The sequence below is a fragment of the Rhipicephalus microplus genome, chromosome 3 (genome assembly GCF_043290135.1).
Source record: "Rhipicephalus microplus isolate Deutch F79 chromosome 3, USDA_Rmic, whole genome shotgun sequence".
NCBI lineage: Eukaryota > Metazoa > Arthropoda > Arachnida > Ixodida > Ixodidae > Rhipicephalus > Rhipicephalus microplus.
In genome coordinates, this window is record NC_134702.1 from 93865664 (window position 1) to 93892946 (window position 27283).

General features: G+C 43.9%; 1 protein-coding gene and 1 long non-coding RNA gene across 3 annotated transcripts; one reads left to right on the plus strand and one right to left on the minus strand.

The window, feature by feature from the left end:
- On the minus strand, positions 1 to 27065 carry LOC119159984 (tetratricopeptide repeat protein 4-like). 2 transcript variants are annotated; one of them, XM_075890008.1, is made up of 5 exons: positions 26803 to 27065; positions 19853 to 19932; positions 14478 to 14612; positions 13638 to 13720; positions 1 to 186 (listed from the first exon to the last, which is right to left on the minus strand). In XM_075890008.1, the coding sequence occupies exons 3-5, from the start codon at positions 14607 to 14609 to the stop codon at positions 87 to 89; spliced, it is 315 nt and encodes a 104-aa protein (XP_075746123.1). In that variant the 5' UTR covers positions 14610 to 14612; positions 19853 to 19932; positions 26803 to 27065; the 3' UTR covers positions 1 to 86. The 2 variants fall into 2 exon arrangements, with proteins under 2 accessions (XP_075746123.1, XP_075746122.1); XM_075890007.1 differs by lacking the exons at positions 19853 to 19932; positions 26803 to 27065 and having other exon boundaries at positions 14478 to 14660.
- LOC142803837 (uncharacterized) lies at positions 12482 to 14653 on the plus strand. Its single transcript, XR_012894320.1, has 2 exons — positions 12482 to 13191; positions 14419 to 14653. It is a non-coding gene; the product is annotated as an uncharacterized LOC142803837 (long non-coding RNA).
- Positions 27066 to 27283: the final 218 nt, after the last annotated feature.

Here is a 27283-nt window from a genome sequence, read left to right on the forward strand (position 1 = left end):
TTTGTGTGCAAACAACACAGTGTCCTTTATTTATTATTTTTTTGAACATCAAGTGCTGCCTGTTTTGGCAAGGAAACATGCCTCACTCATGACAGCATGTTCCAACCGAGGCCTGTTCCAAGTGAGACTCGTTTCTTACTTTGAAGTAAGACCAAAAATGAGGTGGTCCCATTGTCAATGTGGAATCTAAGGAGGGAGAAGGAAGAACGAATCTTTTCAGATTAAAATGACCAATCATCATAATAATAAGTCAAAGCAACAAACTATAATAGAATGTTAGACACGGTTGTTTAAAAGCCAGTGCCTGAGCTTGTCTGAAAACATCCAAAAATTCCTTTGCATGACTTCAAGTACTGCTGGCAGGATACATAGTAGTAGCAGAAATTAAACGAAAATTCAAGGCTCTAGCCCTCTTTCAACAGAGATTGGAGGTCGACGTCGCAGAAGAGTTCAGTGCCAAATTATCTGGTCAGCTCGCAGATCCCAACATCTCCACGCTCTCACATGGTGGCACGACATCACGCGATCACCACATGGACCAATTTTTTTTTCTATCCATGAGCTTAAAGCAGCACTGGCTTTGTGTAGACGGACATCAGCCCCCGGGCCTGATGGAATATCATACAGAGCACTGTGTCACCTTGGGGAGTGTGCAAGGAGTGCCCTGCTCGAGATATACAATGATTCGTGGCGAGAGGGCACCCTCCCAGTTAACTGAAAGACCAGCCGTTTGGCTCCATTACTGAAGCCGGGCAAGTCACCATTGGTGCTCACATCGTACCGCCCGATTGCACTGGCTAGTTGCTTGGGCAAAGTGATATAGAGGATGGTACTAGGACGGCTAGAATGGTTGCTGGAGCATCACAACATCTACCCGGACGCTATGACGGGTTTTCGCCGTCGCCGGTCATCAACTGATAGCGTCATAGACCTGGTCAGCTACGTGCAACACGAAAAAGGCCGCAAGCGTCTCTGCACTTCTTTATTTCTTGATTTTAAAAGGGCATACGATAACGTCACACATGAGGCTGTCCTCACCGCTCTCAAGGAGGTAGGAGTGGGCGGTCGGATGTTTTAGTGGCTACGCAGCTATCTCTCTGAGCGATCCTTTTTCGTGAGAACCGAGGATGGTGACACTTCGCTACATTACAGCCACCGTGGTGTTCCCCAGGGTGGCATACTTAGCCCTGTACTATTCAACCTGACGCTAATAGCTCTCAATGAGCATCTTCCAAGTACTGTCAGATTGTCAATGTACGCGGACGACATCTACATTTGGACGTCTGCAGTAACACGTCTACAGCTGCGAGCGCGAATTCAGAGAGCTGCCACTCAAGTTGCTATTTACCTCCGTCAACGAGGTCTGGAAATTTCCTCTGAGAAATGTGCACTTGTGGCATTTACGTGCAAACCAATGCAGAACTACAGCGTTCTGATAAACAGCAAAAGGATACGTCACCTCCGATCATACAAGTTCCTAGGTGTTATAATTGATAGAGACCTCTCATGGAGCCCACATGTATCATACATGAAAAGGCGATTGACAGGCATCTGTCATTTGTTCAAATTCTTCACTGGAAAGAACTGGGGAATGTCCACATCTGCTATGTTGCGACTATACAGGATTCTTTTGCTTGGATTCCTTCGGTACAGCCTACCTGCGTTAACCAACGCAAGTAAAACAAGCATACGAATGCTTCAAAGTGTCCAGGCTCAAGCACTCCGGATTTGTTTAGGCTTGCCCCAAAGTGCATCAACAGCGGCAACTATCGCCATCACAAGGGACCACCTCATCAAGACCCACATTAATGTTGAAGTGCTGAGGACACATATTCGACACCTTGCTCGAACTCCTCGACATCACCTAGCCTCTCTACCAGTGGACCGACCATGCACATCTTACTGAAAAACAGTGACCGCACATGGCGAATCGATCCCAACTTCCTTCTCTCCTGCCGCTAGACCTGTGACTCCGCTATGGTGCCTCGCTCAACCAATGATTAATATTAACATACCAGGCGTCCAGAAAGGGCCAATTTGTCGTCACCGGCTCTTAAACAGCTCACACTACTTCTCTTTTATGAGAAATACCAAGACTCCACACATATATACACTGATGGATCGGTTCAGCCGGACAGCTCTACAGGAGCAGTAGTGATACCAAGGTTGGCCATGACAATTAAATTCAAGACATCACACGCAACAACAACGGCAGCAGAATTGGCAGCACTTCGTGCCGCGTTGCAATTTGTCGTTGATCAACCTACTGTGATGTGTGGTGCGCGTTCAAAGTGCGCGCCTTCGAAAAGTGCGCGTCACGGAAAAAAAAAAAAAAAAAACAAAAGGAGAAATACCAGAGTGCACGTGCGGGGCTGCTTAAACAAGAATGACGACGTTAAAGAGCGTCGAGCACGAGGATGCGTGGCAGGACGTGAAGTAAACAAAAGGTAAAACATCCAATGGGCAGCGAACACGGAGATTTCAAGGCCCAATGGCTTGACACCACGAGACAGCAGTATCTCCAATGAGAACGAGACAAGTGGGCCAGAGCTGAAGCAGGAGCCTGAGCAGACCAGAGCAAGGGGAGTTCGAAGAAGACGGGGCAAGCGGAAGGTCGTCACCGGACCGGGCGCTGAAGATGGGCCGTCGGGCGTAGGACCCGAGCCTGCAGGTCTTCAACCGGCCGGGGCCTCCTGCCGTCGTGTTCCCGCTCCAAAGGACCGTGGCCATCCGGTCCTGAACTCCTTTCCAGAGCCTGCGGACTTCGGTTCCGGCAGGCGAGCTACAGCCGTCGGGCTCCGGGCCCGAGCTGTGCGCCCAGCTGCTTGACTAGGTCGACCCTGGTTCTCTGACGCGTCACCACCAGCCTGCGTTCTCTCGTCACAGACGGGTCCACACTCCTAAAGCCAGAGCCACCACGTTCCGGCCTGGTTTCTCGACGTGTCGTCAGCAGCCAGCGTTCCTTCATCCCCGTCCTGCCCGCGTCCTGAAGCCGGAATCACCGCGTTCCGGTTTGCTCATCGCCGCCGAAAACCAACGTGTGGGTGAGACCGAACAGATATCTTGCGCTACTCCCATCACTCAGCCCCTTTCGAACGTTAGGTTTGGTTACTGACTTTGAACGTTTTTGTTGGGTGTTTACAGATGTGTTTCGTCATGTCCAGTCAACTGTTTATTAAGTGTTTTGTTTTGTGAAGAATCTTTGCCTTTTTTTCTTTTCAATTAAACTTTTTGTGTGTTTCTTGGAAACCGAACGGCTTTGTCCTTATTAGAAAAACTCTCTGAGGCTCAGCCCGGGAGAAACAAATCAGCAACAAGAACCTTGCATCACAAATTGGCGTCCGCGACAGGACAAAGTCGTTTGTTTTTCCAGTAGATTTTTTGACGCGGTTAACACGATGACGAACACGTGGGAGTGGTACGACAAGCAAATGGCGCAAGCGCAAGAGGAACGGGCTGCGATATGTGACGCTAAAAAGCAGCAGATTGCATTGCAAACACACGCTAAGAGAGAGGAGTTCGAGCGAGAAACACGGGCTAGGAGAGAGAAGCTCGAGCGAGAGACACGCGCTAAGAAGGAGCAGCTTGAGCTAGAAATGCGTGAAAAGAAAAGGCTGCTCGAGATAGAGATGCGCGAAAAGAAGAGACTGTTGGAACTAGAATATGAGGATTTGCAGCAGTGGCTTGAGAGGGAAAACGCTGAATATACGTGGTCTGAGAGCCAGAGTAGTCAACCAGTGGATGAGGTGTGCTCTGAAAGCAGTTACATCGGGAGCGATTTGAATTTACGTGAGACTGACCCTGTACCTCGTCATGACCTTTCGCTAGAGAAAGAAACTCTGAAAGAGTACGACAGGGAGGTAAACAGTCAAAAGACTAGGAGACTCGATAAGCTTATTGAAGCGCAGGAATGCTTCGTGAGCATGGAACAAGAACGTTCCATTCAGAGTAAAGGGTATTTTGAAACCTGTGAGAGGTCAAGCGCACTTTATTCAGAGGTAGGATTGCCTCTGAATAGCTCCGCTGAAGGAGCAATAAAAGGTCTCCTAGGTAATGCCGGCGAATGCCATAATGAAAGCTCTGATGTAGCAGCTACCTATTGTTTTGGGCCACTGGAGATAGCAACAGACGCTACGGACATGGTTTTTCACCATGATTATAACTTGCCCATACAGAGAGATGGCTTGTGTTCTCGGGAAATTGTAGATGATGCTTTTAGAAGAATATTGGAGCAAAATGCAAAAGCACTTGTTGAAGAACAGAGAGTAGAGTTGCAATGTAGGTCAGCTATATGTGACAATGAGGGTAATCACGATGACCCAGGCAGAAGGGTTGAAAGTATTGATGAACAAGCAATACAGAAAGCTGAAGGGATGGAAAGTGAACCAGAAGGCAGTAATGGTCCAGCAGGTTATTGTACGAGGAAGGACGCCGACTGGTGCTCTTTGGCATCTTCGGTTGAAGAGGTCGCTTCTGTTAAGATGTCTCAACGATTAGCGGCTTACGAGCTCAAGCAAGGCGTTCGTGGGAAGGATGAAATGATTCAGGCGTGGTTGTACTGGTGCGCCTGGAGGCAACGCCTCCGACTGGCATACAGACATTCCAGCGTGTATGCTTGTGATTTCGAGGTTGGGAACCTGGTGATACACAGCTTTAGGTTCATACGAGCTTACGGTCGAGAATTCTTCCACTGGCTTCCGATTCCTTACTCTTGTCAAATGGTTAGAGCAGTTAAACGTCTTGTACGGGACGCTATAACTTAAGCGTCAAATTCGATTTCCCGCTGGTTTCTTTTGGATCTTGCTTGCGGACCATGGAAGGGTGTTGCTTGTAAATATTTGAAGAAGTTACATGCAATGTAACATTAACATGATGTATAGTTTTTGAGATGATAGGGTATATATGATAAAAAAAAAAAAAAGGGGTGGTGTACTACTAATTTGGGGATTTTCACAATCCGCTAGATGTGTCCATACTTTTTCTCACTTCTTGCGTATTTTGAGGTTAGTGAATGTGGACCTTTGGGCAATGCAGTGAACTGTGTGGCGGACATATGTGGGTAAATTGTGGTGCAGTGCGAAACGTGCACTCAACGGCAGTTTTTTTTTTCTTCTCGAAAAAAAAAAAACTTTTCTTATTGTTGTTGGTTGAATGTTACGTTCTGTGGACTCGGTGTTTCGACGTGAGACATGTCAACGAAGAAGCAGTGTGGTGCCATCGGTGTGATGTGTTGAACTGCGTGGTGCAAATATGTGGTGTAATTGTGACGTAGTGCAGAACGCGCACTCATCGGCAGTTTTTTTTTCTAAAAAAAAACTTGAATGAAAGGGGGGCGTATGTGATGTGTGGTGCGCGTTCAAAGTGCGCGCCTTCGAAAAGTGCGCGTCACGGAAAAAAAAAAAAAAAAAAACAAAAGGAGAAATACCAGAGTGCACGTGCGGGGCTGCTTAAACAAGAATGACGACGTTAAAGAGCGTCGAGCACGAGGATGCGTGGCAGGACGTGAAGTAAACAAAAGGTAAAACATCCAATGGGCAGCGAACACGGAGATTTCAAGGCCCAATGGCTTGACACCACGAGACAGCAGTATCTCCAATGAGAACGAGACAAGTGGGCCAGAGCTGAAGCAGGAGCCTGAGCAGACCAGAGCAAGGGGAGTTCGAAGAAGACGGGGCAAGCGGAAGGTCGTCACCGGACCGGGCGCTGAAGATGGGCCGTCGGGCGTAGGACCCGAGCCTGCAGGTCTTCAACCGGCCGGGGCCTCCTGCCGTCGTGTTCCCGCTCCAAAGGACCGTGGCCATCCGGTCCTGAACTCCTTTCCAGAGCCTGCGGACTTCGGTTCCGGCAGGCGAGCTACAGCCGTCGGGCTCCGGGCCCGAGCTGTGCGCCCAGCTGCTTGACTAGGTCGACCCTGGTTCTCTGACGCGTCACCACCAGCCTGCGTTCTCTCGTCACAGACGGGTCCACACTCCTAAAGCCAGAGCCACCACGTTCCGGCCTGGTTTCTCGACGTGTCGTCAGCAGCCAGCGTTCCTTCATCCCCGTCCTGCCCGCGTCCTGAAGCCGGAATCACCGCGTTCCGGTTTGCTCATCGCCGCCGAAAACCAACGTGTGGGTGAGACCGAACAGATATCTTGCGCTACTCCCATCACTCAGCCCCTTTCGAACGTTAGGTTTGGTTACTGACTTTGAACGTTTTTGTTGGGTGTTTACAGATGTGTTTCGTCATGTCCAGTCAACTGTTTATTAAGTGTTTTGTTTTGTGAAGAATCTTTGCCTTTTTTTCTTTTCAATTAAACTTTTTGTGTGTTTCTTGGAAACCGAACGGCTTTGTCCTTATTAGAAAAACTCTCTGAGGCTCAGCCCGGGAGAAACAAATCAGCAACAAGAACCTTGCATCACACCTACACGCAAGTGGACTATTTTCTGCGACTCGAAGGCGGCACTGCAGTTTCTACAATCAGCCTTACGCAGTAGACCACACGAGCAGCTGGTACTAGAGATAGCAGAGGTTATACACCACTTAACTGAGAAAGGGCACCAAATTACATTTCAGTGTTTACTCAGTCACTGCGGAATCATCGGCAATGAACGGGCCGATCAAGCTGCCCGCTCAGTCCAAACAGAAGATCATAAACTACGACTACCACTTTCTAGGACAGTTGCTGCACGAAAGCTCTGCAGGCTTGCTCGCCAGCAAACCACATCACAATAGAATCAGCCAAACTTCAAGCATGCTGGCCCGACTGTACTCGCTTGACCCTACGCTAAGTCTTCAAGTCCCGTCAAGGCTTTGCCGAGCAGACCAGACCCTGTTATGTAGGCTGTGGTTGGGTGTTGCGTTTATACCAACGCCTACGCTTTCCGCATTAGGATGGCCGACACCGCAGCCTGTGGCCACTGTGGCAAAGAAGAAACGATCCAACATATTCTTTGTGACTGCCTAGAGTATAGTAAACAACGACTATGCCTTCGCAAGGAACTCGGCAAATTAGATAATCAACCTCTGTCGGAGCAAGGAATTCTACAATATCGACAAGATGCAACTTCACAGAAGAAGGCCCTGAAAGCTCTTCTACACTTTTTGCAATCGACTGGCCTTACTGAACGGTTGTAGCTAGGACGCCTTTCCTGTGTGTGTTTTCGTTTTCACATGAGTGCGCGTTTTTTCCCCCCTCTCTATCTACCCCCTCTTTTTTGCCCCTATTTTCCCGCCCCCAGCGCTGGGTAGCAAACCAGATGCCAATATCTGGTTAACCTCCCGGCCTTTCCTTTCTCTCTCTCTAAACGAAAATAGACATATGCAGTATTTTGATGTTATTTCTCCGATATGCATATGTACACATTCTATATGTGGCATTATTATCACTCAAACAACCATAAATCACCTCTGGTCAAGAAACAAATCTGAGGCCTCACTTGAAACATGCTGTCATGAGTAAATATGCACAGGGTACGTGCCGCATGTCTGCAAGCACCGATGATGCCCAATACATAGAAAATTACTCGATGGTGTCCACCCCTGCCCTGTCTGCACGTGCGATTGATCAGTGAAGGGCTTTAGCACGTGACCCGAGCTGCGGTGAGGAACTTCAGGAGAAGAAACGGCATTGTTGTGTGAAACGCCAGACAAAGAAGGTTGAAGGATTTAATGTCGCACTCGCAACAAAAACAGTAGGTGCCCGAATCTAGGGGCAGTGGCATGTAGGTGATTCCATGAGAGATCGACACGGGTCCGAAAGTTGATATTTTAGATTTCATTGAGTATTTTATATTTCGTGCACCTCTCACTAGGTAGCCCGAAAGTCAACGTCGTTTTATGATTAACCGCATAACTTACGAGAAAAAAAATATCAAACTTCACCAACACGGAGGCACCAATTTCGTCACCTGTCATTTTCGAAAATTACAGATGCTATAAAAAGACAAATATTTTTGTTTCAAGGAAGATATTTTTTACCTGAAATGCATGTCTAATGAAGAATGAATTCATACGGTTTCAAGTTTGTAGACCTTAAGAAAATAGCTTTTAAAAATGTCTAATTTTGCGAATGTTTAAAATAAGTTACGTATTCCCCATTTTTTTTCTCTGAAAGTAATGCAAGCAGCGTTTTCAAACTTGACAAGTTTCAAGGATATAGTGTGTTCATAAGGTACATAAATTATTGCTGCCGTAGGACAAATGTAAATTTCTATATATTGCCTCAAAATTCTCATTTGGCAAAAGTGTACTCCACTGAATTTTGAAAAATAAAAAAAAACCATCTCCGATTTTTCTTAAAATCTCGTAAATAGACAACCGAAGGCCATCATACAGTAATATAGAAAAACATGTTGCATTATTTTGTTTTTAGTGACAATATTCGGGGTACTTTCAGAGAAAAAAAATGAGGAATACGTAACTTATTTTAAACGTTCGCAAAATTAGACATTTTTAAAAGCTATTTTCTTAAGGTTTACAAACATGAAACCGTATGAATTCATTCTTCATTAGACATGCATTTCAAGTAAAAAATATCTTCCTTGAAACAAAAATATTTGTCTTTTTATAGCATCTGTAATTTTCGAAAATGACAGGTGACGAAATTGGTGCCTCCGTGTTGGTGAAGTTTGATATTTTTTTTCTCGTAAGTTATGCCGTTAATCATAAAACGAAGTTGACTTTCGGGCTACCTAGTGAGAGGTGCACGAAATATAAAATACTCAATGAAATCTAAAATATCAACTTTCGGACCCGTGTCGATCTCTTGTGGAATCAACCTTGAGAGACTTGGCAAATAGCCGTTGACCCTGGTTGAGGTCAAGTGGGACTTCCTGAACCTGCGGCACCTCGTCACAGCAGTTCCCGGTGCAACTGCACCACTTCTTAACAGGACGGCTGTGACTCACAACAGTCCTTGGAGGGCCATGTCAGAGGTCTGACTGGGTGAGATGTAGGGGAGGCCGAATACACGGTTAAAACACAATAAACGGAGTTACAAGCAATGGAACTAAGCGGTTCACTCAACAAATGCTCACTGATGGTGACCGTATTACTGCTTGCGGATCTTCAAGGAAGTCAACAATGGAACAATGAGTCTTTCATTTCGAGCAGACGCCAATAAAAGCAGTACGTTAAATTAGGGCGTGACATGGGCAGGGTAGTTTCTGAGAAGCCATGGTGGCTAGAGACTGGCTGAGGGCTGACTCGAGTTGTACAGTATAACCTCATTTTAACAGACCACTATAGTGAGGAGGATTTTGGTCTGTTGTAAAAGGAGCATGTGAAATTAAAATACTGTTACGACAGACTTTTACATAAACACCCAATAGGTTTGTTATAACCAGAAAAAATTACTAGTCATAAACAGATTTACCTCAAACAGGGGCATAAAAAATGATTTTTTGAATGTCACACTTACTTTCTGTATCCCTCCCTCTTTTTCTTATTCTTATTCCAAAGTATCGTCACTGACAACTATGCAGAAGTGCTGTACAAAACTTTTGCATCAGCTGAGGCTGCGAAAAAGTAGAAGTGACACTTGAAGAAAAACAAGGAAGGCCTCACACTTTCTTTAGTTTTGCCACAACTAGGGCGAAGCTGCCTTCAATTTTTGCACGTTAAAGTCCTGCGACTATGAATACCGCAAACAAAGGGAGATTGTCAGCTGCATGACAACCATGAGAAGTTTCCACAAGCCAAAAAATTGACACTACCTGAATCTCAAAGATGAGCTTGCCGACCAGAAGCTACTTCGTTTAGATAAACCTGCCTAGGTGATAGAACTAAGCACGAGCAGGATCAAGGCGTGTGCAGAAGCGAACTTACAGAAAAATGGACAACTGAGGCACATGAATTGCCAGGAGAGTAAAATATTTTTTTAAGAAGGTGCATTGTATCCATCCCAGTTTATTTTTCAAGTCATCAACACTGATTCCTGTAAGATGCAAGTTTTGATTTTGCACTCTTGAATGTTTCGTCAACGTTAGATTAAAAGAAAAAGTTCTTTTTTTCTCTCGGAACGTATCGTAGAATTGTTGTATCATGTGTGTTCAGTGTAAAACTGCGTTGTGCAACTGCAATTTCTGACAATTTTTTCAATAAGCGTTTAGCTTGAACCAAATTGATTCATCGTACAATGCGGGCACCCGCAAAACTAAAGAATGTATGGTCGAGCTTCCACTTTAAGGGGGGACGTGGCAAGTAAAACTAATTTTTTTATTAATGTACTGTTTGTGATGAAATTTGGTGTGTGTATGTGGATGATTGTGAGGATTCCAAATATGAAAACCGTTTTCAAATACCTCTTGTACTTTTTGAGTTACAAGCATAATTATACTAATTAATGCTCTTCACACTTAAAGAGATAATTATTGCTAAATGAAATTATTTTTTCATATTATTATGTTCCCAAAGCATCAACTTGTGCAAAGAAGCTATTAGTTGATTTTTCTAGTTCTTGTAACCATAAATAAAATTTCCAAAACATGAATGTTGTTTTGCGCACACATCGCAGTAATTATAAAACGTGTTCTAAAAATTTTAAATGATGAGTAAGAAGAGAGATAAAGCTTTATTGCACTGCTAAAGGCCTCCTGAGCCTAGTGCAAAAAACGGAACGACTCTATCAGTCTTTGTTAGAAAATGACGGATGTTCTAGCGAAGGCACATAGGCGAAAATCAAGAGTTGAGAAAACTGACTTTGAAAGTTCACTCTTGTTTGGAAGTTCACAACATGCCTAAAACACTCAGAATCCTCCTGGGCAGTAATCCTGAGATGCTGTGGCCTTGGCCTCTGTAGAAGGTTGCGCAAGGAAGTGCCCATTTTTTTTTTCACATGGTTAACACACTCCTGTTTCTTAATCACCATGTAGCCATACACCTTGTCTTGCGTGAGGGCAAGGTACGTACGGCTGTCACCGTCGCAGAGCACATTGATGTATCGAAGCTTGTACTTGGTAAATGATCTTTCAAACATGATCCTAGCTGCTTCTACTTCCATTTGGCCTGCATTAGCATCGGTGTTCTTTTGGCACTGTGGCTTGTGTTTCTCAAGCCACTCCTCATAGTTGTCGTCACCAGGCTTGGGGCCAACAGCACAGCCTTGGCAGTAGTTGGACAGGACACAGTGGTCCAAGACCAAGCCTGTGTACAGCTCGATTACACAGCCCACGCCAATATGACTTCTGTGCCCCCTCGTCATCCACGCGCCGTCGTAAATGACGTCAATGTTGCCTGGCACTCCTCCTAGGTCCTTGTAAATGTCATGCACCTTCTGTGCACTTTCTGCTTCAATGCGGGTGGCAGCTGATGTGGTGGCAGGGTGGCTGTACTTCCTTTGCAGTCTCTGGTAGGACTTGTGGTGCAGTGCTCGATGCGAAATGTCCATCGCAGAAAAAATGTCATTTATGGCAGATTGTTTTCTGCCAACTGACTGCACAGCCCTCAAAACACGCACGTTTACCTCAAAGGGGTTCGTTTTTTGTTGCCCGGAGCACCTCGGGGACGACCACGCACTGTTCACTCTGCCACAATTGTCACAAAAAAGTTCCATCCTCGCCGCGAGTCCAAGGCAGTGCGTAGTCTCGAGGCGTATCGACCCTTCGTCGCACTTGTTGCACTTTACTGACGAAAGCAGACCGTTCAGCATCTTCTTATTTACAATGAAGAATGTGGAGTCCTTACCGCCGTCATTTTCGTCGCAGCCTTCGTTCAGAAGCTCGAGCTTCCGCTTTGAAGCGGACTTCGATGCTACGGCATCCAAAACATCCCGCCTTGTCTGCGCCCGCTGCGCGATTTCTTCACTGCTCGGAATCTGGGCCGAAACTCGCGATAGAATGTTCGACGCGCGCACGCCCGGAGTTGCAACGGCTGCCGACGCGGTGCCACCGCAATCGGGTTCGCGAGAGCGTCCATCACGGTCGACGGCATCCGGCGGTCTGACATACGACGATGTGGCACCTTCCACACTCTCGGCCTCACAACAATCAGCGAAGGGTCTGAGTAGAGGCTCCGTGACGCTTGAAGAGCATGCTCCGTCCGGAACTGCGACTGGGACGGCAGCCGCAGTCGTCTGCCCTTTGTTCCAAGCTTTCCGACGCTTGCCGTACTTGTGGACGCTCCGGAACTTTTTTTGCGGCAACATAGCACCGCAGTATGAGCAAGCACTCAGAAGAGACCACCGATGTAAACAAAGCTTGGTAAAAAAAGCACGCGAACTATCACAAAAACAGCAAACTGGCAAAAAACGAAGCGCACGCCGGATGATTCTCGACACGGCGGCCGCAGATGCGCTCGCGCTTCCAAGGTTGCCAAGGTGCGCGGCGCAGCTTTGACCAGTAAGAGGTCGCGCCTGCTACCACGTGACCCGCGCAGCCAATTGCCGTTCTTCGTTTTCGTTTTTTTACTTGCTCCTCGCGCTTTTATTTTCACTCGGCGAAATACGAGACCGCGACCATCGGGAAGCCGGCTTTCTCCTCTTTCCAAAGCTACCAAAATGGCGGCCCACGGTCAACAACTTGGCGCGTTTGTGCGGCGTGAACAACACCGTTTCAGGGGCTTTTTTTTCGCACTTTTCGGCGACTAGCCTCGGCAAAAACACTATTTGCGGGATTTGTAGCGCACGTTTCGCTGTAATATTTTAGAACAAGGAAGTTGAAGGTCTGAAGATTACGAAAAAAAATAAATCAGAAAATCGCATATTTTGACCAAAATCGGCACTTTACTTGCCGCGCCCCCCCTTAATCTTTTTAGGGTTTTGTACAGGCACAGTAAGGTCATGTTGAACTGACAGTCCCCAAGAGAACTGAATATATACTGAGTTGCAAGGGACCATACTACTTACTATAGGATATTGTTTAAGCAGTTCTGCAACACTTTTTGGAGTTGTATTGAAATACAGTCTCCCTATCAGTGCATGACACTTCACGAATCCCATACTGCAGGAATTTTGAGTATACAACAAACAGACTTGCTGGGATTTCTACACACTTCACACTCTCTCTCCTCCTGTACTAGTGACTAGCATGCTGAAAGCTGTGCGAGGAGGGAGATGACATGAGGACTAGAAGATGCATCCCTTCAGCCTGCGCCAGGAGCTTCAACACTTCCTAGTCTTTCTTTTATTTTTTTTTTCTCTGAACGAGTGGCTTACCTTCAGTGTGATCGCAAGTGTGTACGAGGGCATGTGGCGACATCCCACTGTGGTCACGGTAATTATGAAGCCTACGATGCTCAAATCAATCAACCGTGATGACTTTGGGTATATAGTGCAGTACACTCAAACCTCAATATAACTCATATAGAACAAAGTATTGGTTATAACGAAGAAACTAAAAAATGGTCTTGCAATAACTAGTGTTAGGAATGCATCTGACCAATGAATGTTTGAATATAAATAAATTTTTTTTCATGTCAGATGCAACTTTGTTATAGTGAGGTTTGAGTGCAATTTGGGTCCACGGCACCACTTTCACTGAGAAGAGGGAGCAATTTTTAGCTGATTTTGATAATTAATTCGAGGTTCAATCCTGCCCTATTATAGGTCAACTTGCATGTTCTCTGAAGCTTTGACTACCCATCGGAAGTGTTTTCTGACCGGACTAAAAAATTGTTCCAGAGCAACTATATTTCTGGACAATAACTTACAAAAACTTGCCTTTTGTCAAAAACTACCATTTTCAGGGTAGTCTCTGGCGAGATGGGCACAGGCTTTCCAGTGAGGTGGTCCTTGAACCAAACCTACGACAAACCCAACGCTATAATTAGTACATCAACAGTATAACATAGGAAAACATTATAAAAATTTAGAAGTGTGTGGATATGATCTTATTAGGAAAACGCTGTGATGAACAAGCCTTTTTTAAAAGAAGGCCAGTCGTGACAGAACAGCAAGAATGATCCGCTGGCCACCCGGATTTTGCAAATTCTAGCAAGGTACTAATCTGAAGCTGGAGTTAATGGAAAGCTAACAAATTAATTGGAAATGCTGTATTTTTGTAGATTCTTACTACTTATTGTGCCTTATTCTCATAGTACATGATATGCAACTTCACATGACAGAAATGAGCAAACTGACAAATTTTTTGCCGGCCACTTCTTCATTTTGTGCAACAACATGAGTGTTTGCACATTACATGTGGTTTCACGTTAGCACAAACTGGACGCTATTTAGCCACTTGACCACTAGCCCAAGGCAAAGTTTAGCAGCATCAGTTAAACTTCAACATGGTATATTGAAAACACAGAAAAATGTGTTTCTTGATGTCGAAGTTAAATACTGTATGATCATTAATTTGTCAAAAGTGAATGACTTTGTTACACTGAAAATTTTATTTCATTGAAGTTTGTTATATTGAGGTTTAACCTTATCAGCTGGCTGGCTTACTGTTTAGAAGGTTTGCTCCTTATTGGGTAATTGCTACTTTTTTTCCTTTCAGCCACGAGCGAAAACCCAAAGGAAAGGATAAGATGGAGAAAACACGACAATTTGACCTACTGAAACACTGCTGGGAGTGTATTGACCACTGGCATTCCACTCAGGCTGGCTGACTGTGTCTCCAAACAGCAGCTCAAACTGCTCTCCAAAGGTCGAGGACTCGTAAAAGCTTTGAACAAAGTCTGACTCCATCACCTGCAGGCAATAACAAATTAAACAAATGAAAGTTTTCATCACAGTCATTTATCATTACAATGGCCGGAGATGGGTGCTCCAATAATTTGAACGTCTCAGCGCCTACGGCGTTCTAGGAATGAGCTTGATGCTTAGAAATACAGCAGACTCTTGATGATTCAAGAGTCCGCACGCTATATTTCGGCACGCTATATTTTCAATGTATCTTATAGCCACTTAATTCAAACTGTCACCCTGCACAAGTTCGGTTAATTTGGTTTGTGCTTGTCTATGTCTGGATATGTGCACCGCCTTTTGTTGCTTTTAGCTGAAGGTTACATTTTTATTTCACCAACAGTCGCAAACATGGCCGAACGCTGCTATATTCGAAATTTCTTTGATTTGAATTTAAATTGTTGAAAATTTCGTAGTGTTCAAAATGAACTAATAAATATTAATCCGCATGTAGTCCCCGTAAGGGTGGTTTCAGTGCAGTGGAGGGACGCTAAGCCGTTAAAGTACTTATTTAAACATATACTAGTTCGCATGTGACTTTTAAATGCGAAGCATTTCTTAGCGAACTTTGGCGACTTTGAGCGTATCTATCTATCTATCTATCTATCTATCTATCTATCTATCTATCTATCTATCTATCTATCTATCTATCTATCTATCTATCTATCTATCTATCTATCTATCTATCTATCTATCTATCTATCTATCTATCTATCTATCTATCTATCTATCTATCTATCTATCTATCTATCTATCTATCTATCTATCTATCTATCTATCTATCTATCTATCTATCTATCTATCTATCTATCTATCTATCTATCTATCTATCTATCTATCTATCTATCTATCTATCTATCTATCTATCTATCTATCTATCTATCTATCTATCTATCTATCTATCTATCTATCTATCTATCTATCTATCTATCTATCTATCTATCTATCTATCTATCTATCTATCTATCTATCTATCTATCTATCTATCTATCTATCTATCTATCTATCTATCTATCTATCTATCTATCTATCTATCTATCTATCTATCTATCTATCTATCTATCTATCTATCTATCTATCTATCTATCTATCTATCTATCTATCTATCTATCTATCTATCTATCTATCTATCTATCTATCTATCTATCTATCTATCTATCTATCTATCTATCTATCTATCTATCTATCTATCTATCTATCTATCTATTTATCTATCTATCTAGCCACCTACTACTTTTAGCTCTCCTGGCCGTTTCCATAATGGTATCGATACCAAACTTGGTATGGCATAACATGACTGTATGGAGAACATATTTAACTAGTCACAACATGAAAATCAGGACATGTGTGTCGTGAACGTCATGATTTACATTTCATGGTCACACAGCTGTTACGGTGGTTTCGTTCACATGGCATGTTGCAAAAATGGTAGGGTATGGCATGATTGCATAGTGAACACAAGCGACGGACGCTAACATGAAAATAATGACATGCGTGTCATGTAGGAACACGACTACATGCCACACTCATGATGCGCTCGCAGCCGTTTCGCTAGCGTCACATATAATAAATTTGGTATTAGAGTACGTGAATGAATGACGAAGATATGTGACTGATGCAAACATGATAATCATGAGATGCATGTCATGTAACACCATGACTACACACCACGCTCATGATGCGCTGACAGCCGTTTCGCTAGCTTCACTTATATACCAAATTTGGTATTACGGGACGTGAATGGATGACGAAGGTATGATACTGGCACAAACATGATAAACATGAGATGCATGTCATGTAACAACATGACTACATGCTACGCTCATGATGCGCTCGCCGCCGTTTCGCTAGCTTCACATGTACCAAACTCGGTATTGCGCGACGTGAACAGACGATATAGGTAAATGACGCATCCAAACATAATTATCACGACATGCGTGTCATGTAACAACATGACACGGAAGTCATGTACGGCATTATTTACCTCCACCTCGTAACGTTGTGCTAATTTTAGAGTGACATATCAACATTTCTCATTCGTGCTTCGCATATCATCGATTCCCACTGTATGAGGGATATGCCAATTTTTTTTCGTAAAGGTGGTTTCACTGCTGTAAAGAAGTGCTAAGCCGTGAAAACGCCTACCCCAAGAAAATCCACACTGCTGTCGCGACTCCCCACTTCAAGGTTAAATGAACTTACCCTTGCACCGATTCAGCATTTATTAAGTTTAAAAGCTTATGCCAACATATTTTCTCCAAGTGTAGTGAATTTTGAAAGTAACATATTTTAGAGTTGACCACTTGCATTCTACAGGAAGTAAAATCCAGCTACTAGTATTCGAAGTTGTTTCCACTTCCAAACCAAAAGGAATTGTACTTGCACAGACCTTTTTTTCCAATTTTTCAAAAACTATTGTGCAGGTTATTTGGATCGTGACAAATATGCCAATTTGTTTTAATAATTTATGGTATGCACTATTCGAATACGATTCGAAATTATTTGACCGAAACCACCATTCACTTCGAACCTAGAGTTCACTATCCACACAAGTATAGAATTGAGTGCTGGTCTTATTATTGCTTTAGCAATTTATTTGGATACTCGCAACAAGTTTTTGCCATCGCCGTTGTCGTCATATGCCCTATAAAGTCCAAATTGATAACAACCACCCACGCATCGTATGTTCTACCAGTGGGTAAAAGCATGTGAGTGGGGCCAATAAACACGGCTGAATCGGAGATCAAACGAGCCAACCTATCTCCGTTGCTCAGAGGGCATATGCGATAATATCACCAAAATTGCGAGGCCTGCCGTCGAAGCAGACGGGAAACACCCCAGCCGTCTTGAACGGGCATGAAAAGACGCAGGGTGTGTTTGTTTCTCGAACAGCAACGGTGAACCCTGCTTCTAAGGGTCACGATTGCTGGTGCAAGCGCAAGCTCGACAGCCATCAGTAAGTGGCTTGTATACAATTCTATGTGCTGCGCTCTCCTTGTGAAGAAACTGTGCGAAAGATGTGCTCTCCTTTAAGTGGCTGTAGCCTTTAATACCAGCGATTTGTAGAGTTTCATGAGATCGGAGCCAGAAGAGTTAGCTGCCAGCTTCACTTATAATATTACAATTTGTTGCTATCACATTCATTGCTTCACCCTTGCAATGCAACTGTGACTCTATTTTCTTTAGAACTTGAATGTGTGGGTGTAAACAGCCAAGTCGACAAGCGCCGTGTAATGGAGCAGGCTAAATGAACAAGAACACGCACGAGCAATAAGCAGTCCTGTGCACCTGTCTTTGCTAGGCTGCCCTGGTAACCAGACACCTCCTCCCCCCCCCCTTTTTTTTTGAGCACTGTTACATGTAAGTCACCCTTCATTTTTCTTGTTTTCCTTTCTTAGACATCAAGCTATATATAAAAAAAATCAGTTGCACAACAAGGTTGAAATAATGAACGTGATAACAACAAATTGTAATGTTATACGAAGTAACGTTGGCAGCAAGCTCTTTTGTTGCCAGTATGGCATAGCTCCCCAAAACATTGGTGCAAGAGAATAATAACTGAAGAAACGAGAGATGCTCTTTTCGCACAGTCTCTTCGCATTGAGAGCGCAGCGTGCAAAAGGGTTTACGAAACATTCGCGCTAATGCCTGCCCTGATAGCGTGTGCGCCAGCGATCGGGACCATCTACTTTGAATTAAAGTTGACACTTGGTACTCGAGCAATCGCAGCCTTGACGAAACCGGAAATGCACTGTTTCAGCCACATTTCTGGGCACGGGGCATGATGGCTGCCGGACCTTGCGGCTAAATTCGGTTGCTGTGGCACAGTAGAGCACTGATAAAGGAGTTTAGTGCAACAGGAATTGTTCGGCGCAGGTAAACAAGTTTGGCGCACAATGGCACGATTTACACAGCCATTCTACGTTTAAAAAGACATTTTTACATTTGAACTAGAAGCAACAGATAACACTGCAAATGTTTTCCCTGGTTTCATGCAGTTGTGACAAATAGGAAAGCCAAATACGTCAGCTCCCCTGTCTCTTCTTAAAATGCAAAGCTTTGCATTTCCCGTGAGGACATGCGAGAAAGGCAAGTACTTCAGGGTAGAAAAAAACAGCTGGCCACACAAGGCCTTCGCCTGTTGATAACTGGCGCACCCTGTGTTCTCGCAAGGCAAGGTGGGTGGGCGTGAGTGGATCAAAGTGTTTGCACTCCAGTTCCTCCTCCTCGGGAAGCTCGACTCTTCGTTCCTGTAGTTTATAAAAGCAGGAGCAGAACCCTTGTAATACAAGCTACTTGTCCACAAAACTGCACAGGCATACCTCAGGTAGGTGGGGAACCACATGAGTAGATGACAAAAAGACCATGTCTCACAGATGCGGCCTCTTGTTGAACTTTTCATTAGAGAGACTCTCAAGAGCGTGCAACGCACATGGTTACACTATCACACACCATTTAAAAGATGAAAACTTGGGAGACGAAGAACCACACAAACGTGAGGGCAAACTTTCAATTCAATAACAATGAATCGAGCGTGCAGCGGAGGCGAACGAGCGCATCAAGTCACGTCACACGTGAGACATGAGCGCCATCTGGCAGTTTTTTTCTTTGGAAAACAAAGCACGTGGCCCCTGAGACGGGCGTGGGTGCCCGTCTCAGAGGTGATAAGGTGTAGAACGCAAGGCGACGGATAGGTGCCACCACCGTGTCATCTTAGCAAAGCGTTGGAAACACTCGCTTCTTCGTGAAAACATAAGCGCTACGGTCCTTAGAATTACTTATGTATGCCTTTTCTAGTAAAAGACGAACATGCAGAATATATACGTGTTGTTATGGTGCCTCAGATTGTTATGGTGCCTCAGACAATGATTGCTTTTTAATTGACAATCGCACACGTATGAACGCCGATCCTTGAGCAACATTGATGGCCGCTGCGGATGGGGTCGGCCATTCGGTGTATCGGCTGGTGCTGTTTAGAATACCCATTCGCGGTAACGGTAGACAAACCGACAAATGTACAGACAGACAGACCAAAGTTTTTGCGTTGAAGGTCCCCAAGAAAGACTATCATCTTTAAAAAAAAATAAAAACAAAAACTCAGACTTACAAGATTCTTGGATTCGGTTCACCAAATGACAACAAATGCACAATCCGGTGGGCATACATTTCTTTCCACACAATATTAAAAGCCAAACAAAGCAGTAGCCTTATCACAATGTTAATGAAGACAGTATGCTAGCCCTTACATTTTGTCATTGCTTTCACGTAGTTATAGGCTTGAGCTTTGAAGCGATCCTAGAGTCAGCCAAGGCGGAGTCATAATTTTCTGTAAACATAGTAGGAAAAAAAAAGTGTAAGTGCATAAAGTAATTTTCAAAATGACAAATAAAAAGAAGTTTAACAAGAGTACACAGGTTGTTCACAGATGCGGTGCTCTGTGAGCCGATCCAGTTAAGCATTTGTCAGTATCCAGTGCATGTTTAATGATAGTAAATACAATTGGACACTAAAATGTTGCCATAACAATGAACGAATGATCAGTCAAATGCTGAAGGAACTTATTGTACGTTTACATTTACTTATTAAAAAAAAACTCTGCCTCACTAATCTGAGTTTAACTCTTTTGTTACCACGCTTATTCAATTTGATCACTGGTGATTGACAATTCGGACGGTCCATTTTGGCATGTGGAATTTGTTTCTCATGCACCCAGCACTTTCTAGTACTCAGTGCACCCACTCAACTTTCAGGATCGATTTGAATTTGCCCGTTTTAGCACAATAGTAATCTTCGAAAGACTTGCGCGAACCACTGTGCATGTGTTGTTGGGAAAATGCACTTGGCTGGTGAACTTGATAGAAGTGCATGCCCCTCGTAGTCATGCTACAGTACCATCAGAGCTCTTTATTCAAAAGAGCCTTTGCAAGTCAATTAGTATCAAATTAACGGGTCAGCTTCACAATCTGACAGTGCTGAGGAGTAATAATTGCCAGAAATTTATGCTAGCTGCCAACAAGAGGGTAAAAAGGTATGTCCGTTTGCCAGTGCGTGTCTTGACTTTGAGCACTTTCTTTTAGTAGCGGAGCTCGTTAAACTTTCTGCTGCGCTAGATAGTGCAAATAAAAAATTTTGATTTATCATGAACCGGTATGCCCTCGCTTCATCTTCTATTGCTGTTTAGCCCCTACAACATGTGCATCGGTTTGGCTGGCTTGGAATACAAGAAGTCTGTTACGTGACTAAAAATCATGTAACAGTACCACGGGATCATGGCCGTCATCTAGGTTCGGTCTTTCCCCCTCCTCTGAAGATGAAGAGGATCTTTCTGATAATTACATAAAGTTTGTTCATCATCATCACATAACAACCAGTGACAGGGCTGACATTGCTAAAACAGCACATGTAAACTTGTCACACAACTAAAAATCTCGTAACTAGAATCATGTCATCATCAGCCTGACTACGCCCATTGCAGGGCAACGGCCTCTCCCATGATCTGGCAATCAACCCGGCCTTGTGCTTTCTGGTGCCACATTATACCGGCAAACTTTTTGATCTCATCGGTCCACCTAATTTTCTGTCTCCCCTTCATGCATTGGCCTTCTCTGGCAATCCGGTCAGTTAACCTTATTGACCAGCGGTTATTCTGCCTATGTGCTACGTGCCCGGCCCATTTCTTCTTGATTTCAACTATATAGTTGAAATATCCTTAGCCCCTGTTTGTTCACTGAACCACTCTTCTTGTCTCTTAAGGTTACACCTATCATTTCCCTCTCCATCGCTCGCTGCGTCGTCCTTAATTTAAGCTGAACCCTCTTTGTAAGCCTCCAGGTTTGTGCTCTGTAGGTAAGTACCGGCAAAATGTATATCTTTCTCTTGAGGGCTACTGGCCGATTACTATTCATAATTTGAAAATGCTTACCGAATGTGATCCACCTCATCCCTAGTCTTCGTTATTTCACACTCATGGTTCGGCTCCATGGCTACTACTTGTCCTAGGTAGACATTTTTTTACAACTTCCAGCATCTCTCCACCTATCCCAAAGCGCTGTTTTCTGCCAAGTCTTTTGCACATTACTTTAGTTCTGTGCATATTTCTTATCAGACCTGCTCTTCTGCTTTCCATGTCCAGTTCAGTTATCCTGAGCTGTAATTTGTCCCTTGAGTCATATCAAGACAATGTCATCTGTGAATCCATTGTTACTATGACACTATCCATAAACTCTTATCCCTGCCCTTCCCACCCTAGTCCCTGAAAACCTCCTGTAAACACGTGGTGAACAGCATAGGAGAGATTGTGTCTTTCCTGCCTTGCAGCCTTCTTTATTGGAATTCTGTCGCTTTTTTTATGGAGAGCTATGATGGCTGTGAATCCACTGTAGATTTCTTCCAGTATATTTATGTAGGGTTTGTCGACCCACTGACTCTGTAGTGCCCGCATTACTGCTAATTTCCTGATTGAGTCATACGCCTTCTCGTAATCTATGAAAGCTATGTATAGGAGTTCGTTGTGTTCCGTGCATTTCTCTATTACCGGCTTGATAGTATGAATATGGGCAATTGTGGAGTAGCCTGCGCGAAATATTACTTAGTCTTTTGGTTAATTGCACTCTAATGTTGCCTTATTTCTATTAGCTATCATTTTTGGAAATAGTTTGTTGAGAACAGACATAAGCTGGTCAGCCTGTAATTTTTCAAGCCCTTGACGTCTCCTTTCTTATGAATCAAAAGTATGTTGGCATTCTTCCAAGATTCTGGTACCCCTCCAGTCAAGAGACACTTCATATACAAGGCACCCAGTTTTTCTCACGCAATTTACCCGCCATCTCTTAGCAGGTCGTTGTTACCTTATCCTCAACAGCGGCTTTGCCTCTTTGCATTTCTTCTAGGGCTTTCCTTACTTCCCCTGTCATTCATGGTAGGATGTCAAATTCCTGTGGGCTATGATTGCTTCTTACGATATTATTCTGGTTGTTTCGGCTTCTGTACAGCTCTCTGTAAAACCCAGTTTATGCCCTTGCCTTTTTTAAATCTAGGTGAATGCGAGCTCTTGCCATTCTCAGGTCACTGCATCGGATCTTGACAACTACCTCTACATACTGTACAATGCCTGGATGTGCACGCAGAATGAAGTCTATTTCATTTTTAGTTTCGCCATTAGGACTTCGCCACTCTACTTACCAAGGGCCAAAGGTTAATTGCTGTGTTCATGGGAGGTTGTGGCCAGGTACTGCACCAGCTCATTTTCCAAAGAAGGTATTCAAGATCCGTAAATTAATACATTCTGCGAACTATAATAATAACTCCCCTCTAGCTGATGCCATATTCCCCCACTACATGGTCTTCGGCCCGTTTCTTGCCTACGCATTAAAGTTGGCCATCAGATTTCCTTTAATAATGGCTGACTCTACATCTTCATAGAAGCATTCAACCAAATGATCATCATGGATCGATGTAGGTACGTAGGCCTGTACTACCTTCATGTTGTACCTTTTGATAAACTTCATTATGATACTTGCCACCCTCTCACTGTTGCTAGAGTATTCCTCTATGTTGCCAGCGATATTTTTGTGTATGAAAAACCCTACCCCTAGTTCTTTTCTGTCAACTAATCCACGGTAGCATGGGACATGTCCGTTCTTCAACACTGTATAAGCCTCACTTTTCCTCCTAACTTTTGTGAGCCCTATCACATCCCATTTAACACCCTCTAATTCCTCGAATAGCGCAGCCAGACTAGTCTCACTAGATAGGGTTTTAGCATTGATCGTAGCCAAGTTCAGATTCCAATGGCGGCCCACTTGGACTTAGAGATTCTTAGCCCCCTCTACTGCATTGCAGGTCTGACCGCTGCCTCAAACAGTTGCTTCACAGCCGCTGGAGACAGGGCTAAGGGTTAATTGATGTGTTCATGGGGGGTTGTGGCCAGGTACTGCACCAGGGTGGCCAATCTTGTTCTGGTGAGGAAGTGCATTACTGGTTGGTGGACGCCGGTGAGGCTGCACTCCAGACCTCTTCTTTTTTTAATGATCCCTTCATTATGCATTTTAAGTAAATATACAATTCGGAACTGAATTTTGTGATTGCATGCTAGGCTACTCATGTAATGTTACATAAATACTCGTGTGACTTAAAATCATGTAACAGCATGCAACACGTATTCCAGTGATTAAAAGAAAAAAGTCACAGCTTTGCCACAAAGGTGAAGCAATGAACACGATAGCAAGAAATTGGAAGGTCACGCACGGAATGGCAAGCAGATCGAAATGTGCCTTGTGTTTCTCACGTACAAATTACACACGAAACGTACTCACAGGGCACAGATGAATGGGAACAAGCGCCTCAGTTGTTACTTCGCTGTGTCTGAAAACCGCGCCATTTTCACAAATGGAGACTGTGCAACGATTGCAGTGACCTTTGTGCGACTAGCAACTACAACAGAATCCTTCCGGTGAAAGCCCAGTGCCAGACAAGACGTACGATCCTCCCCACCACGTTAAGGGCGCGCGAGTCAGCGTCAACTCCCCTCCTCTTCGTGGGGCAAAGTACGCATTGGAGATGAGAGCGTGCGCCGATGCGTCCTGACGATGTGTCGACGCACGCTCATTGCGCCATCTTGCTGGTAATAATGAAAACACAACAGTTCCCCCCATGATGCCGGTCGCCAGCGGTAAGTGGTACATATAAATAGCTTGCCGTTTGAACGTTGAAGAGGTGCTCCATCGTAGCTCAGTGGTTAATGCCTCGCACTCACACTGCAGAGGTCCCACGTTTGATTCCGCGTTCAGGAGTCTTTTTCTGGATTATTTTTCTTTCTTGTGTTTTCATATATATAGATAAGTATACATATACGGTGAGTGACAGCGATGCCAATGACAAAATTCAGCCCAGAATGTCTGCATAATTGCTATCGCAAGAAAAAAAATTAACATAACATCGCACAAATTAATAATAGCTAGTAACGTGACATGTTCCCGCCAAAACCTATGTAACAGCTAGTCCCATGTAACTTAACTCACAACATCATGCATCACGTCTTGTGACATGTCTAGCCAAGTCTAGCCATATTTAGTACTACTAGGAAAAGTTAGTATCTCTTGGAAAAGCTTAGTATTACTAGCAAATTTAGCCAGGTTGAACACTAGCTCCGCTGATAACTCCAACCTTGAGTGACTAGGGCGAGCTGCCCACGAGTTTTTCGTTCCATTTTTCTTAGAACAAGAAATTTATCTTCAGTGTGATCGCATGCACGCACACGTGATGCCATACCATGGCATCCGTGGTAACTATGCAGCCCATGATGCTGAAATTGACCAATGACTGTTGATTTTGGACTTATGACCTCATTTTTGAGAGAAGATGGAGCAATTTCCAGTTTGAGAATTAATTGTCGATTTCAGGCTACATGCTCTGCTTTATTGTTTGGCTCACATGTTCTGACAAGCCTCAACAAACAATTGGCAGCATTTTTCGACCACGCTGAAAAGACTTACAAGGCCCCTTTAATGTGCGCCAACACTATACAGCACACAGGCCTTGAGCATATCTCTGCCATCGGAATGTGACTGATAGAAACGTAGTCTTTCAGGCCAGTGGCCGAGCGTCCTCATCGCAGCGGCAGCGTTGATATTCAAGATGCCTTGCATAATTATCAGGTGTATTTTGAGGAGATACTGAATGAAATAAGAAAAAATGGTGAAAACATCAAAATTCTACACAGTTTTTCGGTCTGGCTGAAAATACTGGTGGGAAAGATTTTGTTCAGCATCTCTTTACAAGCTCAAATGTCAGCATATGACTTTGTGATGAACAACGTCAGAGAAAAAAGAAAATTCAAAATGAGAAACAGGGACCTACATAATAACATCAATGGAATAACATTAAATCAAGAGTAACTTTCCTGGGCAATCAGTTCAATGCAATCTTTCAATCGCTGCATGGCTTTTACGAGAGGTGGCAACTCCCCAGAGTTCGGAAGGCTTTTGGCAGAAAATGGATGTGACAAAGAACTAGCATATTTACTTAAGAACACTGTTATTTTTGCATGGATATACAGATGAGAGAGATGAAGAGGAAAGATAGAAGGTTAACCAGATACCAGCATCCGGTTCGCTACCCAGCACTGGGGTGAGGAAACAGAGACACACACACGAATTGTGTATAAGTACTGTAAGTTAAAAGGAAATCACTACAAGCTTCAAGACCTTCACCAAAATCACAACTTCACACTTGGATGGGCAGAGTGTAAAAAAGTGATCCTTAAGAGTAACCACCAGTGCCGAGTCAGCTTGATACTTTTTGAATTTGTGAAAATAATCAGCATCTTGCAAAATAAGTGCAAATGATGACGCGATGAGTTGCTAGATGTACTGAAATACACAGTGTAGCACAAATAAAAACGCAATCGAGGCCTAAGTTCACGGGAAAGCTTGACATGATTTGTCGTTAAGCAGGGGATGGCACTGGAGCGAACGTTTTGAAAAGACAACTCATACAAGCATCAAATGCTTTTCTTGTTAGCTTTCCCTGTCGGACTGGCAGCAGTCACGTGACCAAACTGACGGCAAAATAGTGGGCACAGGAAGCGGCAAAACACTGGTTACTGCGCCCACCTACCTCTTCCAAAGTGTCAGGAGAGTCAATCAATAAAACTTTTTTTTTTGCCTGCGGTGCTATTGACAAGGCCAGTGTAGACTGCAACAGGACAGGCACAATACCGCTAATGCATAAATGCCGGCAGTTTGGTAACGCGGCCGCGTCCAGACAACGGGGGCACAATGCCGGCAACTCGGACTCTTCGAGACACATGTCACGATTTGTCTAGCCTTGCACATTGTCTGAGGGTTCACATTGTTGGTCATTAAAAGTAATGTTACTTCATCCAGCCTTCTCCGTCGGCAACATACATTTTCTTTTGGTTAAGAAAGTAAAATGGCCCTTTCGGCAATATGAGAATGGTTAGTAATCGCAGCGTGAGGACTGATCATGCACATTAATCGTCAGTGTAAATTTTTCCTCGGCAGTAAAAACAATAATCACAACAGAAGCTGCGTGCTACTGTGCGCTGTAGGTGGTCAAAGATGTGGTTGTTGTAGCCCGTTCGCGTCTAACCAAAACAATTTTAATCACCGATGTCAGGAAGGTTTGACAATATAATAGGGAGACAACAAGAAAGAAAACTCGCTTGCGTGCCCACCTTTTGCCTCGTTTCTTCTTTCCGGCCATCCTCATATTTATTTAATTTTAAGTTGGCAATGAATTGATCCTCTTGTCGTTGAAGTTTTTCAAGCAGGCTCATTCTCACTTCGTCGTCCATGACTTCCATGAGTCTAACTGTTTAGCCACAGGTCAGAAGATTCCCTCGGGACTTCACCGCACCACAGAACAGGCACGATTAGGGCTCCTAGAGAAGTGCTAACTTCCTGAACTCTTCAAAGCGTTCTTGAACACGTGCTCACATTCCGCGCGCTGACATACTATGGTCACGTGACTCACGTATCGTACTTCAGCTGACTTTTTAGTGACTTTGAAACGTTTTTTTTGGCTTAGTTTTTTAACGCTGAGATATGCTATGAACTAGAAGAAACTACTGGCTTGTAAAATTTTGTTCTTGATGTTAAAACTAAACTTTTTATATGTTAGTTTTATTGAAAGTTTATAAACAAAGCAGTTCTTGA

What these genes read in the sequence shown, in the direction of transcription:
- LOC119159984 (XM_075890007.1), bottom strand. Translation starts at nt 14,660, where the DNA reads ATGACTGTGATGAAAACTTTCATTTGTTTAATTTGTTATTGCCTGCAG. An exon ending in ACACTCCCAGCAGTGTTTCA is followed by an intron (nt 13,721 to 14,477) that starts GTAGGTCAAATT and finishes GGTTTGTCGTAG; the next exon opens with GTTTGGTTCAAGGACCACCT. An exon ending in ATGGTAGTTTTTGACAAAAG is followed by an intron (nt 187 to 13,637) that starts GCAAGTTTTTGT and finishes CTCCCTCCTTAG; the next exon opens with ATTCCACATTGACAATGGGA.